The 18876-nt window shown below is 41.7% G+C and overlaps 1 protein-coding gene across 1 annotated transcript in view; it reads right to left on the bottom strand.

Annotated features, from left to right (window-relative positions):
* Positions 1–1444: 1444 nt before the first annotated feature.
* MMRN1 (multimerin 1) overlaps positions 1445–18876 on the bottom strand; it is a 91738-nt gene continuing 74306 nt past the window's right edge. The window contains exons 7-8 of the mRNA XM_087724104.1: positions 8016–8162; positions 1445–1939 (exon numbers count right to left, since the gene is read on the bottom strand). Of these exons, the coding sequence (XP_087580230.1) occupies positions 1518–1939; positions 8016–8162 (569 nt within the window). The 3' untranslated portion in view covers positions 1445–1517. The remainder of the gene's footprint in view (positions 1940–8015; positions 8163–18876) is intronic.

Genomic DNA, 18876 nt, shown 5'->3' with positions numbered 1-18876 from the left:
TGGTTATTTTCAGTAGCACGATCTTCCCCATTTCAAAAATAAGGGCAAAAATTCATAAACCACAAAAATGCTCTCAAAAATAAGGGCAAAAAATAAAAGCAAATGGAAGGAACATTCATCATTTATATGCTTATTGTCTATTTTGCCATTTTCGCTCTCCTAGACCCCAAAATGTAGAAAAGGCAAGTCAAATTTCCTGAAACTACTTTTTTCAGTGATATGAATATATTACTACTGCTCTTTCTGAAGCCAAGTTAAATTAACTTAAAACAACACCACCACCTCCCCCAAATGACCTCAAAATTCTTGGCTGTAAAATATTTTTGCCACCCTGGTCCTAATATCTTGACAGTTTTTCATAGCACTACTTTATATGGCTACTGAGAGAATATATAAAGGTTCCCGTCACACATATGTGCTAGTTGTTCCCAACTCTAGGGGGCGGTGCTCATCTCCGTTTCAAAGCTGAAGAGCCAGTGCTTTCCAAAGACATCTCTGTAGTCATGTGGCCGGCATGACTAAATGGTGAAGGTGAATAGAACACTGTTACCTTCCCACCAAAAGTGGTCCCTATTTTTCTACTTGCATTTTTACATGCTTTAGAACTGCTAGATTGGCAGAAGTTGGGACAAGTAATGGGAGCTCACTCCGTTACATGGCAGTAGGGATTTGAACGCCAATCTTCTGATCAACAAGCTCAGTGTTTTAACCACTGAGCCCCCATTCCTGCAGAGAATATATAAAAGGCCTAAATATAAAAGGAGCATACTGTATATCACAATGGGTCTTTTCACCCCATTGACATGGGAACAGAACCATTCAGATACAAGTTGTAGATGAACAAAACAATGAATTCAAAAATGATCAGAAGGCAAACCAGAATCTATTAGCATATTACTAGGACTGCAAGTAATTCCTCCAAAGCTTCGGATACAACCTTCAGACCTTTCCCCACAATTCTAGGATATTTAATTCAAATGAAGGCAGAATACGTTATAGCTGAAAAACTTCCATTTTCCTAATAAAAAGAAAACAAAGTAGATAGGGCAGGTCCATTTGCCCTTAGCTGATACCATGTCCGTATCAAGAGCTATCAAAATATAATTAACTTCACGTGTTCTCCAAAAAATTCTTTTACATGGTTAGAATAATCATAACTTTATGCACAACACGGTTTCCCTAATCTTGCCCTTTTCATATTTGTGGACTTCAAATTTCAGAATTCCATAAATGGGAGATCAGAGAGCTGAAATTTACAAGTCAGAAAGTTGCCAAGATTGGGGGAAATACTGAATGGGATCCATTTGTCATTAACTACGTTTATCTTGGGGTTTTTTGGGCCAGCGCTGAAATCCAAGGATGGGGAAATTATTTCCTATCTAATTTCGGACTGTTGTGCATAAATTAGAGGCATGGGAAATCTACCAGAGAAGAGTTGAGAACTCTAAATGAGATTTCCTTTATTAGGATAGAAGGAAGTGAGAAGTAACAGGGAAGAAATATTGGATGGCAGCTTTTTATGTACGGTACAATAAGTAGCCACTGAATGTAGTTACAGGGGGGTATTTTGCCGGGATAGAGCCCTTTGCCAGTCTGAGCCAGACTTCTTGTCCGTAGTTCAGTTCCAATATAGCACTTCCGGTAACTACTCTAGTGACGTATTTGTCTCCACTTCCGTTTTCAGATCGGAAAGCTAGCTTGTCGTTTCCGTCCACCACCAGGTAACCTGAGATGGAAGGGCTGCTTGATTCAATGTTATACTCAAAGACATACACTCCCAAGTATGGTACGCGGAACCTTCCGTTGGCAGGGACATAAGAGGTTCCATAGTTGACATCCAGATTGTTAAATCGAATAGGCCCAGGTGTGTTCATCCCGTAGGTGTGCGAAGCAAAAAAGGCTATCATCGGTGCATATCGGTAAGATCCCTTTGAGAAATCTGTGAAAAAAGCAAGCAATAAAATAATAGGGTCAGAATGTGTGTGTGTGGGGGGGGGGGGAAAGCTGGGTAGAGCTTTTGAACAATAATAATAATATAATATACTTTATTTTATTTTTTTTTCATTTTCATTTTCATTTTATACAATCACTTATATACTGTGCATAAAAAAAAAAGAAAAAAGGAAAAAAAAAACCCAACATAACACTTCATTCCCCCATACACCCTCTCTTCTCCCCCTCCAACTTTCCTTTCACCCCTCCAGCATTCCCCTCTTCTACTTCCCTACCCCCTCAGACATCTCCCCCTCCCTCCATTTCACCCTCCTTACATTCCCTCTCACTCCCTCTTTACTTCTCCCTTCTCTTTCCCTCTTCTCCTCACTTTGGTGTATCCATACAATTCAATTTGTTTTTTACAATAAAAGTAGAAAAAGAAAAAAAGAAAAAAAAAGGAAAAACGAGCCGCAGTACACAAGTGAATTCTTATTGTTCTAAGGATTGAAACTGTAATTCCACCCTCCCCCCTCCCCTCTATAATCCCCCCTCCCTAACCCCCTTACGGCTTCGCAGGTCCCATGCCCGGCATAGTTCTTTAACAAGCATTTGAGTATAATAAGGTCAGCTAACTTTAAAATTAAAAAAAAATAAGATAAAAGTAAAGCCAAAAAGAAAAAGGAAAAATAGTAGAAAATAAGAAATTAAAAAAAAAAAAGAAAGAAAAAACACCCACACTCACACACAAAAAGAAGAAAGAAACAAAAAGGGTCAATAAACCCACTACGTTAACACAGCTTCCCATTATCTGTAAATCTTAAACAATGTGACTCATTCCAAATTTCGATTATTTTGCTACTTGCAGGGTTTCAAACTATATTAGAGCCAGGTAAGTTGATCAATTAGAATTCCCCAACTAAAAATCTCCTTGCTTTGTCTATCTATTCAGACCTTTAATTTATCTCTTTTTTATCCAAATATCCAAACCTTTCTATAACACCATTAAACTCAAATACTTCTTTCATTTTTCATTTCCAACACCTCCCTTTCTATCCTTACCCACCTCCACATATAAAGTTTTTACCTTCCACCCTGCCTTTATCCATATCCACATATATATTTTATCCACATTCATTGCTCCTCCCATGTTTACTCCACTTTCCTGAAGATTCTCCGACCAATCTTTCTTAACCTTATATTGATATAGCAACTCAAACAAACATCAGCTTGCGTTCTAGCCCCAGGTAATCTAATTAAACTTTCGCTGCCCTTCCCTCTCCCACGCACCTCCCAACTCCGTTCGTTCCAAACCGCAACTCAAAAAGATCACAATTTCCGTTCTCCTCGCCTAAGAAAATAGTTCATGCACAATTTGAGTTAGAGTTCAGACAAAACTTCTATAGAATATATGTCCACAATCAGCAACGCTTCTTTCAGTCTCCATGTCTCATCATCAATATGCTACTTTTCCATTTTATCCCAGACGGAAATCATAAAGCTTTAAAAACATCGCTTAGTCTTTATTCTTTAGTCTTCTGCCCTTCCGGAAGAGGAAAGCAACACCCTCCGCCTTGTAGCCACGTGTCTCGCTGTTTGTCTTCTCCTTCTCCTTGTCTCTCCCCAGATCCGGATGAATCAGGAAGTCCCGCCTTCAGGGTCTCGTAGTAAAATTTTCGGGCTTCACAGACGGAGTTAATGCGGTGTTTTTGGTTGCCAAATGTAACTGTAATACCAGCTGGGACTTCCCATTTGTATGAAATCTGAGAGTTTCTGAGCTCTTCAGTTAAGAAAGCGTACTGTCTTCTTGTTCTTAATATTTGAAATGGTATCTCTTTAAAAACAATCAGGTCATCCCCATCAATTCTCAACCTCTTTCCGTAGAGCCTCTGTATTATCTCATTTCTAGATTCCCTTGTAGTAAAGTATATTATTATGTCCCTTGGAAGCTGTCGCTGTTTTGCTACCCAGGAATTCTGGCGGTAAATTCTTTGAATCTGCCAATCAAAGTTAAGTCCCGGACTTCCCACCAAGCGACTGAAAGCTTCAAAGAATGTCTGTTTCAAATTCTCCTGTTGGTTTTCACGCAGCCCTCTAACTCGTATAGCAAAGGCAGACTTGTTATAATTTATCATGACAAGTTCTTTTTGGGCAGATGCAATTTCCTGTTCTAACGTTTGAATTTTTGATATCAGATTAAGGTTAGTTTCTTCCAAAAGTTCCAATTTGTCCTCCGTTTCAGCAATATAATCTGTCATGACTGTCATTACTCCGATCATATCCTGCTTTGCCTGAGCAATTTTAGCATCAAATTGATCACATAAATCCGATATCAGTTGATTAATCTCCTGTCTGAAATCATTAAGCGTTTTGAGAAGGAATTCTTGTGTTAGCAAATCTCCCGTGGAGGGTGTAGGAGACAAGGGTAGCGACTTCATAGCAGTTTTTGGAGATATGTTATTAAGGAAGCGCTTCTGTTTAGGTTTGGGAGCCATTCCAGAATAAAAATAAAAGACAAGCAATCAAGCGAGCCAAAAATCAAAGTCTGTGCTCCCCTCAGTTAATCTTTTAGCAATTAGTACGGAGAAGCCTTCAGGAGGGTAGGGTCAACTAGCTGCGTCAGATCAAACACAAAAGCTACGAGATCGCCATCTTGTGACGCAGCTAAAAAAGAAAGGGAGCCTTTTGCGAAATTGAAGCTGGTATTTTAAATAGTAATAGAAGAAATTCCTCGGGAATGGTCCCCGCCCAGATTGGCTTTTAAATAGCTTAGCTTTGTCCTGGGGGGGGAGGCAATCTGCCTAGGCTGCAAAAAAGGCAGCACGGAAAACTGGCCGGAGTAAAGGCTCAGCTAATGTTGAACCTCTTCTCCATTCACAGCAAAAAGAAAAGCTATGAATTACAAAGAGATCCTAACGACTGACCTTCTCCCTGCCCCTTTCTGCCAGAAAGGGGAGATATCTATAGATCTTATAAGATATACGAACCAGAGTCCTGGCAGGAGCTTTATTGAGCTCCCGACGGCGGCAGCTCCTCCCCTCGAAGCCAATATAATATACTTTATTGTCACTGCACTTCGTACAATGAAATTAAATGCCATCTGCGGTGTACATTATACATTTTTTTTAAAAAAACTGTAAAAAAAAAATAAAACAGAAACACACATCCTTCACATTCTATACAATTAAACTGAAAACCCCTGATGCTGCGTTAATATTGCACTATGCAGTAGAATTCAGTATAGCTACTGCTCTGGGATAGAAGCTGTTTTTCAGCCTATTTGTCCTTCTTTTTATTGTCCTGTACCGTCTGCCAGATGGTAATAGTTCAAAAAAAAAAAAAGGAGGTGCCCAGGATGAGATGGATCTTTAAGAATGTTTTGAACTTTCTTAAGACAATGGGAGCTATAGAACTCTTCCAAGGAGGGGAGAGGGCAACCAATGATCCGAGAGCCGAGGTGGCGCAGTGGTTAAATGCAGCACTGCAGGCTACTTCAGCTGACTGCAGTTCTGCAGTTCGGCTGTTCAAATCTCACCGGCTCAAGGTTGACTCAGCCTTCCATCCTTCAGAGGTGGGTAAAATGAGGACCCGGATTGTTGTTGGGGGCAATATGCTGACTCTGTAAACCGCTTAGAGAGGGCTGAAAGCCCTATGAAGCGGTATGTAAGTCTAACTGCTATTGCTATTGCTATCCTCTTTGGCAACTGGGGAATGCTGTTAATAGACATCATGAAACACTTGAACCCATAATTGGAAAGGCCAAAATCAAAGAGAGATGAGGACCTCAAAGCGTCAATGAGGCTGCACCGAGAACACTTGTTAAAGTTTTAGAACTTTCTGAAGATCACTCTTAAATGAGATGCCATTTTTACAATAATAGCAACAGCACTTACGCTTATATACTTCCCCGTAGTGCTTTACAGCACTCTCTGAGCCGGTTTACAAATGTCAACCTATTGCCCCCAACAATCCGGGTCCTCACTTTATGGACCTCGGAAGGATAGGGGGTTAAGTCAATTTTAATTCGGTCAGGATCGAACTCCAGGCTGTGGGCAGAGTCCGCTTGCAATACCTTCCAACTCTGTTATTCTGTCATGATTAGTTTTGGCATCTAATTTAGTTCTTGGTTAAAGCTGAACACAAGTATGTTCCAATTTTTTTTACCAAATGTGGATAATGTTTCAATAGGGCATAGAAAAGGGAAAGCACAAGAAATCAAGTTGTTTGAAGACAAGTGACTATACAGTAAAAGGCAGGGTATTCATGCACACACAAATCTTTTGCCCTATTATTAAATAAGGGCAAGAACACTACACTCTTTTCGTGACAACTTCTCTGAAATTTACAGCTTTTTTTGTGGGGGAGAGTTTCAAAACCATTTCCCCCTCAAATTAAATGAAGGTAAAAAGAGGAAAATGCAGGAGAATATCTCTGCCCGGTAATATTCTCGTACCACCGCTGTCATTTTGCTGCAAATTTTCTACACCTCCCCGGGAAGTAGTAGCCAATGGGGAGAAACAAGGGAGGAGAAATCAGCATAATGCTGCCTTGTCACAGAATAAGTTTAATGAGAAAGCAGTGCAGGGGAATCTGTGCTCCGAAATGCTATTTTCAGCCTTCGCCCTCTAAGCCTGCCATAACATCCCAGCCCGCCTTTTGTTGTCTTCTCATGCGGAATTGCTGATTTAAGAGGGATCAGCTTCATATAGCAGACACAGGTAGAGTTATAAACTTTCCCCCAGGCTATCTGTCAATTTCCCGAGATATAAAGAAGAAAAAGGGTGGGGAAATGAATTTTTAAATTGTACAGAAAGCAATTCTCTTCACAATCACTGTCAAAACGCACCAGAAAAAAAAAATGTGTGTGGCAAACTGTTGTGTTTGCCATCCTGTGCTACTTTATTAAGGGGGGATTTTTTAAAATCACAATTTCTTTTCCTCCAATGTTTAATCACACTCTTTTCAAAAGTAACAAGTTTGCATTTGTTGTCCGGCCCCCCAAAAAACCCAGCTCGGTTTAAGATAATGATGATGATGGAGGAGGAGGAGGAGGAGGAGGAGGAGGAGGAGGAGGAGGAGGAGGAGGAGGAGAGGAAGAGGAGGAGGAAGAGGAGGAGGAGGAAGAAGAGGAGGAGGAGGAGGGAAGGAAGAAGAGGAGGAGGAGGAGAAGGAGGAGGAGGAGGAGAGGAAGAGGAGGAGGAAGAGGAGGAGGAGGAGGAGGAAGAAGAGGAGGAGGAGGAGAAGGAGGAGGAGGAGGAGGAGGAGAGGAAGAGGAGGAGGAAGAGGAGGAGGAGGAGGAGGAAGAGGAGGAGGAGGAGGAGGAGGAAGAAGAAGAGGAGGAGGAGGGAAGGAAGAAGAGGAGGAGGAGAAGGAGGAGGAGGAGGAGGAGGAGAAGGAGGAGAAGGAGAGGAAGAGGAGGAGGAAGAGGAGGAGGAGGAGGAGGAAGAGGAGGAGGAGGAGGAGGAGGAAGAAGAGGAGGAGGAGGAGGGAAGGAAGAAGAGGAGGAGGATGAGGGAAGGAAGAAGAGGAGGAGGAGAAGGAGGAGGAGGAGGAGGAGGAGGAGGAGGAGGAGGAGGAGGAGGAGGAGGAGGAGGAGGAGGAGGAGATGACTGTAGGCTTGGGAAGCCCAACTAAATGGGAAGTTAAATATTGAAGGCATAAATCAGTGATGGCTAACCTTTTCTGGACCAAGCACAAATGTGCGTGCATGTGCCCCAAACCCCAAAATGCAATGCGTTCCCTCCCCACGTATGCACTGTTTTCACCGCCCCGGAGACTTGAGGAAAGCCTCCAGAGCCCAGTAAGGGTGAAAACGCACCCCCTCCACCGGGGTGCAGGAGGCCGACTAGGCCAGGCCCACCATGCCCACCCAGCAACCAGGCAGAGAACCCATTGCTAAAACTTTTGAAGCCCACCTCTGACATCACTGGAGGCCTTTAAAAAGAGACTGGACAGCCATTTGTCTGAAATGCTATAGGGTCCCCTGCTTGAGCAGGGGGTTGGACTAGAAGACCTCCAAGGTCCCTTCCAACTCTATCATTCTGTTGTTCTGAAACAGGTGTATACATTTTGCATATGCTCACCGATGGCTGCAGCATTTTCCTCCGTCATCTTGGCGCTGCAGTTGGCTCCTCCGAAAGGATAGCGACAAGCACAGACAAAGGCCCTCTTTTCATTGATGCAGGTCCCTCCATTTTGGCACGGGGAGCTACTGCAGCTCAGATAATCCCCTGGATTGAAAGGGAGAAAGCATGAATGGCCAATAGCAGAAAGTAGCACCCAAAATTAAAGTTAATAAATCTGTAGTTCCTGGTTTCTGTCATCTCTCCACCAACTTGATAGGGAGGAATAGGACTCCATCATTTAATTTTTAGCAAGAGGCTTTTTAGCAATAGTTAGGCTTATATACCGCTTCATAGGGCTTTCAGCCCTCTCTAAGCGGTTTACAGAGTCAGCATATTGCCCCCAACAACAATCTGGGTCCTCATTTTACCCACCTCGGAAGGATGGAAGGCTGAGTCAACCTTGAGCCTGGTGGGATTTGAACAGCCAAACTGCTGAACTGCAGTCAGCTGAAGAAGCCTGCAGTGCTGCATTTAACCACTGTGCCACCTCGGCACAATTGATGTCGGTTTTCTATACGTTGAGTCCAAAGTTTTGCAAAGTTTATGTCTTACTTTGCCAGTATATGCCACTATCTGTAGTTGTTCTGACCTAGGTTTCCCCAGCAGCACGAAGCCGAGTCCTCGACCAGATAAACCCTTTTTATTTAATTTACAGTGAATTCCTCTCCAGCAAAGTCCCAGCCCACAGTCTTTCACCACCTTTATCAGGCTTGGAGAGTGGCCAGGCCGATATCTTTCAGACGTTGCAATACTAGGCAAGAATGCAGGAATGAACTCATTGTCTCCTGCAAACACCCCTCCCCTTTCGCTCCTCTTTTATTCCCTATGGGAGGGGGCCATTCACCATCCACCTGTGGCTTTACTCCCTTGTTCCTTAGCTGTTCCCTTCGTCTGGCAGCTCTGTGCATGTGCACACTGGGAACAGGCTCCAGCTGTTCCTCTGCCTCACTGATGTCTGACTCTGAAGGCAGCTGATAACTGTCACATGGCCCTGGCCCCCTCTCTGCCTCTGATGCAGAGCCCTCATCAGAGCCTTCCCAGACTCCAGGACTGGCCCATCTTCCTCCCCAACCTCCTCACTGTTGGAATCTGCTACCAGCTCCGCTGGCTGCTGGCGGACCACAACACTAGTTTTACCCAACATACATGCATGAGTTATTTATTTATTTATTTAACATATGACATTCATCTCACCTAGAAATCGTGGCTTACAATCAATAAAAGCAACAAGATAAAATACTACATCAGTATTAACACTAAAGTCTATTTAAAACTTTTTAAAAGAGGAGAAGTAGGTGAGGCCTGGACTTAGTCCAGGGGCGTCAAACTGGCCACACCCACCCCAGCTCTGCAAAGAGGAAAAAACATCACAAAACGTGATGTGATGGCAACATGATGCCATGAGTTTGACATCCGTATCGTAGTCCATTCATCTTTTCCTTAGTACTTGAGTTAGAGCATAGAATTCAGAGGTTCTAATTCAGCCAGTTCTCTCCGGTTCGGGCGAACGGGTAGTGGCGGCTGCGGGAGGCTCCGCCCACCCGTCCCGACATAATGCACGAGCACTGCGCATGCACAGAAGGCGGTGCGCATGCACTCCCATTTGCGAACTGGTAGGGAAGGTAAGTGAATCCCACCGCTGATAGACATCCGTCTCAAAATTTACAAATCCACTATAAAAGGTAACAATTCCCAGTCATGCATCCATAGTCTTTTGACGGGAAGAAAACACTGGATTTGAGACAAACCTTTTCACCCTCTAAGTTAAATTTTAAAGCTGAAATACTGAATTGTTGAGACTGATGGGGGAAAAAAAAACTTTTTATATCTATAAAATATTTGTCTGGTAAGTGCAAAATTAGGCCAGTTTATTTAAACTAGAGAAATGAACAGAATTCTTTCTTACCATTCATAGTTAAGAATGAAAGCAGAAAAAAGGCAGCCACCATTATTTATTTGCATATAAATTATGCTGTTTTCAGGAGCAGAGTATTTGTTCTCTCTAATGTTATTTGCCATCGGGGAATTTCATCAGACGTTTTTACTGGCGTAGATGACATTGGGATTCAACTGACTAATCAGTCATCATTTTTGCCAATCTAAAGTGAATGGGATGCACTCAACCCAACTGTGCACGCCTGGATATACTGTCAAGTAACATTCCATTCATCAATACAAAACCTTTTAATGCTTTATCATCCTGGTAACCATTTTATAGTTGAGAACCTGAGCTGTGATTTTCTGAGGATTTTGGACTGGAACAAAATTGGCTATTCTGAAGATTAACTGATAGTATTAGCATAATGGAAGTCTGTACCTTTATCATCAAAATAGAAATTTTGGGTGAACATTACAGTGTTTCTCAGCCTTGATCATTTGAAGATGTGTGGACTGGTTGAGGAATTCTGGGAGTAGAAGATCATATATCTTTAAGAAGCCACGTTTGGGAAACAATCCTTCCAGAATAATATTTGCTCTTGGCCACAATTTTGGCTTATTAGGAATTAATTTCATATTTAAATCTTCTTAAAATGTTGGTAGACCATCCTAGACCAGAAGGCATGCAATATATGAACATTGTCACACTGGGGAATAAAGGTAAAGGTTCCCCTTGCACATATGTGCTAGTTGTTCCTGACTCTAGGGAGCGATGCTCATCTCCATTTCAAAGCCAAAGAGCCAGCGCTGTCCGAAGACGTCTCCGTGGTCATGTGGCCAGCATGACTAAAACCCGAAGGCGCATGGAACGCTATTACCCTCCCACCAAAGGTGGTTCCTTTTTTTCTGCTTGCATTTTTACATGCTTACAAACTGCTAGGTTGGCAGAAGCTAGGACAAGCAACAGGAGCTCACTCCATTACGCAGCACTAGGGATTCGAACCGCCAAAGTGCTGACCTTTCTGATTGACAAACTCAATGTCTTAGCCACTGAGCCACCACGTCCCTTACATACTGGGGAATATTAATCATTATATTTATGAACCATCTTCTTCCCAAAAATAGTCAGGGCAATAGCAATAGCACTTAGATTTATATACTGCTTCACAGTGCTTTAAAGCCCTCTCTAAGCGGTTTACAGAGTCAGCATATGGCCCCCAACAATCTGGGTGCTCATTTTACTTCCATCTTGGAAAGATGGAAGGCTGGCTCAACCTTGAGCCAGTCAGAATCAAACTCCTGGCAGTGAACAGCGAGTTAGCCTGCAATACTGCCTTCTAACCACTGCGCCACCACAGTAGATGGCACTGGAGAGTATACAGTGCATGGCTTCCCATCTCATCTCATTTTCCCCACAACCTGCTGAGAAAGCAAGTAAATTAGGTTATGATTGAGCAGAAGGGTTGATAATTGATTGGAATCCAGGCCTCTGAAACTCTGGCCTGACACTGTCATCCAATATCTCTCAATTTTGGCAAATCTCAAGATAGATGGATTTCAATTCTCCGAATTGTGTCGGCATACCGGTTGGAGGATTCTGGGAGGGAGTCCACCCATTTAAAGCTGTCGAGGTTAAAAAACATTGCTGTAATAACTCCACCAGTACCTAATGCCTTCCTGGCTTTTAAAGCAGGACAAGTTATTGCAAAGACATTCAATATAGCAGACCAATATAGCCTTTAGCAATATAATAAGCAGTATCTGGTAAGAGGCTTACATAAGTTTATTACATAAACATGTCTCTCTTTTCATGTCTGAAATACCAGGTACGGAGGTATATGTATTAACAATGTTAATACTAGTGAAATAGAACAAGCACCTGAAGGCATTTTGAATATTCTACAAGATACCACAAAGCTTTTCATATATAGGAGTAGGCCAAAGAATAAATCCAGCCTGTAAGTACAACACAATCAGGCTATGTAGCTCTTCTCAGACCCATTATAGTTTGCAGGTAGAGGATGACAGTGAAATTAAAATACCTCTCAAACTGAAAGCTGTCTCTACAAAAAGAAGGTTTCAAAACCTATAATATCTTGATGCTTTTCATTACCTGTAGTTAGTAGCCATCCCACCTGGTCAACACAATGAGAAAGATTTCTGTGCTTGGTTCACCTTCTCAGCTTGGTTGAAACCAACAACTGTTTGACTTTCCTTTTTGTTCTTGTTAGTTGTAAAGGCGTGTCCAACCTATCGCAACCTCATAGACAATATTGCTCCAGGCCTTCCTGTCCCCTGCCATCCTCTGGAGTCCATTTAAGCTCACGCCTACTTCTTCGGTGACTCCATCCAGCCACCTCATTCTCTGTCATCTCCTTCTTCTTTTGCCCTCAATCGTTCCCAGCATTGGGCTCTTCTCCAGTGAGTCCTTCCTTCTCATTAGGTGGCCAAAGTACTGGAGTTTCATCTTCAGGATCTGGCCTTCTAAAGAGCAGTCAGGGTTGATCTCCTCTAGGACTGACTGGTTTGATCACCTTGCAGTGCAAGGGACTCGCAAGAGTCTTCTCCAGCACCATAGTTCAAAGGCCTCAATTCTTTGGCGCTCGGCCTTTCTTATGGTCCAACTTTCACAACCATCCATTGCAACTGGGGAAACCATAGCCTTGACTATATGCACTTTTGTTGGCAGGGTGGTGTCTCTGCTTTTTAGTATGCTGTCTAGATTTGCCATAGCTTTCCTCCCGAGGAGCAAGAGTCTTTTAATTTCTTAGCTGCAGTCCCCATCTGCAGTGATCTTGGAGCCCAGGAAAATAAGATCTGTCACTACCTCCATTTCTTCCCCATCTATTTACCAGGAATTGAGAGGGTCAGATGCCATGATCTTAGTTTTCTTAATGTTGAGTTTCAAGCCAACTTTTGCATTCTCCTTCTTCACCTGCATCAAAAGGCTCTTTATTTCTCCTTTTTAAGAACTGCCTTTTTTGCATCAATTTCCCCCCTATATCACTAGGATTTTAGGATATCTGAATTTATTTGTTTTCCTCTCTCCTCTATGTTGCCTTTCTACTTTCTCCCCATAGGTATAACTTGGATCGTTTTTAAAACCTTCCTATAACTCCTAAAATGTAGGCATTTTATAAACAAATCCTAATTATTCTTCCATGCAGTTTGCATTGTTGATACATCTGGATATAGGATACTTTCTTGATTCTATTACCGATACAGTAAACACTGAATACTCAGATACAGCCAGAACCCTCTTGAACTAGACTCTAGAAATCATTGTTCTATAACACCGTGGTGCATAATTGATTTGCACTGAATTATGAGAGACTATACAACGTATTTCTCACTTAGGATTCCTAAACTGTAATAGCAGAGTATTCATGTTCTTCTAACAATATTTCCAGGCAGTTCAGCCTCCAGGTATGGAATGAATACTCCAGGTATGCTCAAGAGGTAGGTAGATGAGTTTAGGAGATGAAAAGGGTTTCCAGAATGAGTGCTGATTGCTGGCAGATGTATGAATTGCCTCTTTTCATGGGCACTTCATTGCTATTCTGAGCTATCTTTATTTGCAGTCCAATCATAGCACTTCAACAGTGATGAATTTGAGATTCCTGGGCTAATGCAAAGCTTTGTGTATGTCCACCTTCCCCTTCAAAAGTTAGATAGATGAGGTTTGCAGCCTGAAACACACTTAACTAATCATTTACTCATTCTTTCTCTCTGCTCCCACACACATTGTATTTCATTGATCATAGCAATAATGTCCAGGACAAAGCAATATACAATTAGAGTTCTAGTTTCAGATACATATACATATGCATTTACATGTGCACTCTACTGTAGAGTAACTTTGGGATGCTCACAATATTAAAAAGTAAAGCTATATAAATAAAATACTACAAATCTATACAATTACAAAATGCAATAGCTAAAGGATGAGGAGGGAGGGAGTAAGATAGGGCAGGGGAAAGTGGGATCTGATATTAATTTTTCAGCCAACTCCAACATGGACCCCTCCCTCCACATCTTGCCTTTATTATTTTTATCAGTAATTCAGGGTAATGAACATCTCCAACACACCTTCCTCCTCCTATTTTTTCCCACACCAGTAACCCTGAGTGTTTGACTCGGCTGAGAGAGTGACCAGCCCATGTCACCCAGCTGGATTTCATGGCTAAAAAGAGACTTGAACTCACTGTTTTTTTTATTTCTAACCTAATTCCTTAATTATAAGATCAAACTGTCTTCCCTCTATCTCTCTCCCCAAGTCTCAATAGATGATAAATAGACGGTGGTGATAGATAGATGATAGAGAGAGAGAGAGAGAGAGAGAGAGAGAGAGAGAAAGAGAGAGAGAGAGAGAGAGAGAGAGAGAGAGAGAGAGAGAGAGAGAGAGAGAGATTTATCTTCAGTAACTATTGTTCAGTGGGTTCTATACACACTTTTAGCACATATGGTATATGTTTAAGCAAGAATATTAGAAAGCTAAGTCCTCCTCTGTGTGCAGAAGTTTGTAGTATCAGAATAAAACATGCATAGGAAAAGCAGTAAAGAAGTTTAGATGCAGGAAAATTTATTGGATGAGAACCTCCTATGATGGGACTGTTGCTAGGAACTTCAGAAGTAAGTTTGCTACTTTAGAGAAACAATGGCACTGTATTGACCTTCTCCATTTTTAAGACCCTTGCTTCCCGAAAAGCTTGGTTTTTTCTAATCTTACAATAAGATAGCAATGCCTTCTGGCCTGTTGTGATCATCACTGCCCTGAGGAGGCAACAATCCAAATCAAATATGAGATAATCATGAAGACTGAGCAAGGACTGAAGGGACCAAAGATGCTGTATCAATGCATCACTTTCAGCACCATGGCCAGCAGCCACGCAATGCTAATCCAACATGCTGATTTTATGAATAGTTCTTTTTCTTTTCCTTAAAAAAAAAATCCTCAACTATCGTTATTCCAAATTTCATCCTCAGCCTGTTTATAACAGTCAGAGCAGAACATGGTCTTGTTTATCATTATATTTTCTCTTCCCTGATAAGAAATGCTCCTGGAGCTGCAAAATAGTTCTGTTCAAGGCACTGAATATATGCATATGTCTCTTGATACAATTGCTATGTCAGATAGCCCAGCTTGTATTCTATCTTTTCATGTTTTTTGGGCTGGTGGTGGGGAGCGAGAGGGAAATCTAAATCTCTGTTGAGAACTAACATATAATAAGAACTGTCTTCCTGTATAACAGACATAATCTTGTGAGCCTTTCACTTGGTTGTGTCTTTCTAGAAGTCATTTGGAGGCACCCTTCTTTGGCTTCTTTGCTTTCCATATCTTGTGGATGTATGAAAAAACTCTAGAGTGACTTTCCCAATAAGCATAAATAATCAATGGGAGAAGGTCCAGACTCATATGTTGTTGTTAGTTGTGAAGTCATGTCTGACCCATCACAATCCCCATGGACAATGTTCCTTCAGGCCTTTCTGTCCTCTACCATCCTCTGCAGTCCTACAGCTTCAGTGACTCCATCCAGCCACCTCATTCTCTGTCATCCCCTTCGTCTTTTGCCCTCAATCTTTCCAAGCATGAGGCTCTTCTCCATCGAGTCCTTCTTTCTCATTGGGTGGCCAAAGTATTTGAGTTTCCTCTTCAGGATCTGGCCTTCTAAACAGCAGTCAGGGTTGATCTCCTCTACGACTGACCGGATTGATCGCCTTGCAGTCCAAGGGACTTGCAGGAGTCTTCTCCAGCACCATACTTCAAAGGCCTCCATTCTTTGGCGCACGGCCTTTCTTATGGTCCAACTTTTGCAGTCATACATTGCAAATGGGAAAAACATAGCCTTGACTGTACACACTTTTGAGTACTCGCCTATATAATGTAGAGTTTCATTATCCAAGATTGTGAGGCTTTTTAATCCCACAACAAAAATGACCCCCAAGGGGTTTGTTCAAAGTGGAATTAGTGCACTAGGTAAAATCAATCTTAAGGGAGTATAAGTTTTCCAAAATTACACAAGTAATATTAGGGCAGCTAGATGAATGGTTTGATAGAACTTCATGTGAATCTATTCACTTTTCCTAATCTCTTTGGAATCATCTTCATGAACTGCCTTCATGAAAAGATGGAATAAAGTTTGCCAAAATGAGCTGCTATCCTTCATTCCTACAATTGCTGACTTCGACTGTTTTTACTGCTGCAGAAAAGATGCTTCCAGGGAATTAAGGTTTATTAAGCAGCTAAGATATGAAATCGAGTTGAATATTGTTGAAGCCCAAATCCAGTTTAAACTTTTTGTGCGCTCAATTGTCAGAGAAACTGCAAGCACAGAGGTATTCTCTGAACAGCGCTCTGAGATGAAAGGAATGGAAATTGATTGGTTTATTTAATATGCCATACATTTATTAAAATTTAATATTTAAAATTTAAATTATTAAATGGAGACAACAATGCACAAAAAGAATTAAAGTGCCTTTGGTGTTCACCCTACTGTGCATGGAAATAATTCTGTTTTTTTTCAAATCCATCTTTAAAAAAGATAATTTAAAATAATATGTGTCTTGTCTTTGAAGAAATTCTGTAGCAGTCTTATATTTTATTATTTTTTTTGCCAGGGGACTTTATAAAGCATTTGCCACATCTGCGTGGAGTCTCAGTCCTATAGTCATTATTCAGCTGACTCCTCTGGAACAGTGCTGACTTCCTTTCATAGAAAATTTGGGACATTATGCTATGTATATAGTCTACTATATACTCTACTACGACTTAAAGAGCCGTAGTGGCACAGTGGTTAGAATGCAGTACTGCAGACTAATTGTGTTGACTGCCGACTGCCAGCAGTTCAACAGTTCGATCCTGATTGGCTCAAAGTTGACTCAGCCTTCTATCCTTCCAAGGTCAGTAAAATGAGGACCCAGATTGTTGGGGACAATATGCTGACTCTGTAAACTGCTTAGAGAGGGCTGTAAAGCACTGTGAAGCAGTAGATAAGTCTAAAAGCTGTTGCTATTGCTACTTACTCAAGTCTTATCTCCAGGAAGTTACTGCTTTTTCTTCTCATAAGTTTTAAATTGACTTGTATTATGGTGACCCTTTGTTAGATTGACCATAACAGAACATTTCCATAGAATTGCTAAGAAGAGAATATATGGTCATCAGGAGCTCATTCTAATGGAAGTGTTTAGCTTCACCCAGTGGTAGGTTTCAAAAAAAATTTAAAACCTCTTCTGTAGGTGTGGCCTGATTTGTGGGAGTGGCTTGCTGGCCATGTGACCAGGTGGGAGTGGCTTGCCGGCCATGTGACTGGGTGGGCATGGCCAATTTGTAAAATGTGGTGAAACCCACTTAAAAACACTCTTGCTTAGCACCAAAATGTTGGCTCAGAAACTCTGGCATTGAAGTACGCAAGTCTTAAAGCTGTCATGTTACAAGACCCCTGCACCCCTAACCCTTTAGAAAAAAACCCCCAGGGGTGTTCAAACTTGACAGCTTTAAGACTTGTGGACTTCAACTCCCAGAATTCCTCCTCTCGCTCTTCATCTTGATGGTGTGCGGACGGGCGAGGGGAGGGAGCTGGGACCAGTTCTAAACAGCACTGTAGATTTGTGGAACGTCTTCTATAGAAGAGGTTAGAACTGGCAGGAACCCACCCCTGGCTTCACCTTATAGTACATTGATTCTATTCTCATTTCTTTTGTTTTGGTTGATTTTAGATTATTCTTATCCACATTGTCTTACACAAGTGGTCGTCGACTTGCAACAATTCCTGTAGTGACCACTTGAAGTTAAAACAGCACTGAAGAAATGACTTATGACCATATTCCCCATGTACAACCCAGTGGTGGGTTTCCATATTTTTTATTACCGGTTCGCTCGTGCGTGTACTCACACGGAGCCTCCCACCGCCACTACTACCAGTTTGCCCGATCAACCATTTCAGCGTAAGGTTAGTTCATCCCAAGGTCACATGATTAAAATTCAGGCACTTGTCCACTGACTCATATTTATGACAATTGCAGTGTCCCAGGGTTATGTGATCACCTTTTGCTACCTTCTGACAAGCAAAACCAATGGGGAAACCAGATTCATTTAACAACCATATTACTAACTTAACAACTGCAGTGATTCACTTACAGACCATAAGAAAGGTTGTTAAATGGGGAAAAACTCAACAAATGTTTCACTTAGCAACATGAATTTTGGCCTCAATTGTAGTCACAAAGTGAGGAGTACACTAATATAATTTTAGGTCAGTTTTAGAGCTAAGCAAATATTCCTGAGAAGCTCCTATTCCTATTCCATTCCTACTGTTGGACAAGCTCTTAACCTAAAGGTAGGGAATTCTGGCCCTTTTATGACTTGTGGACTTCAACTCCCAGAATTCCCGAGCCAGGTGGTTTAGGAATTCTGGGAGCTGAAGTCCACAAGTCATAAAAGGCCAGAGTCCCCACCCCTGCCTCAGATCAGGAAAATTAAAGTCTGCCGACACAGAACATGTTTAATAAACACATGGAAAACCTTTTAACACAAGTGGCTGAAAATAGCATACAATAACCCTCCCTCAGAATCCCCAGTTAGTATAGCCATTTATCAAATTGGTTCAGAGGCTTTGAGAGTGTCAGTCTCAAGAAATCTGAAGAGGACCAGCTTTGAGAAAGCTATCACATATGCATTTGCATTTGGTTGCTCCAGCATCTATTTTTATTTTTATGATGTCTATATTTCTTTTTATTTCAAAACCTATCGCCCTATAAGCTAGGATATAAAATCACCAGAATTCATAATCTGACAACCTGGGAGTGCTAGAAAATGTCATTCCGACAGATTTGGTTGGAGAAAAATAATTCTACCTAGTAGCTGCATTCTGATATGTCAACCCATGAAGATCGTGATAACCATAAGGTGGTTTGCTTGAATTTTGGCAAGGGATGGGATATA

This window comes from Thamnophis sirtalis, unplaced genomic scaffold, assembly GCF_051295495.1.
Source record: "Thamnophis sirtalis isolate CommonGarterSnake01/CBP01778 unplaced genomic scaffold, rThaSir2_p1.2 scaffold_10, whole genome shotgun sequence".
Lineage (NCBI taxonomy): Eukaryota > Metazoa > Chordata > Lepidosauria > Squamata > Natricidae > Thamnophis > Thamnophis sirtalis.
This window is presented reverse-complemented; position numbering and strand designations above follow the sequence as displayed.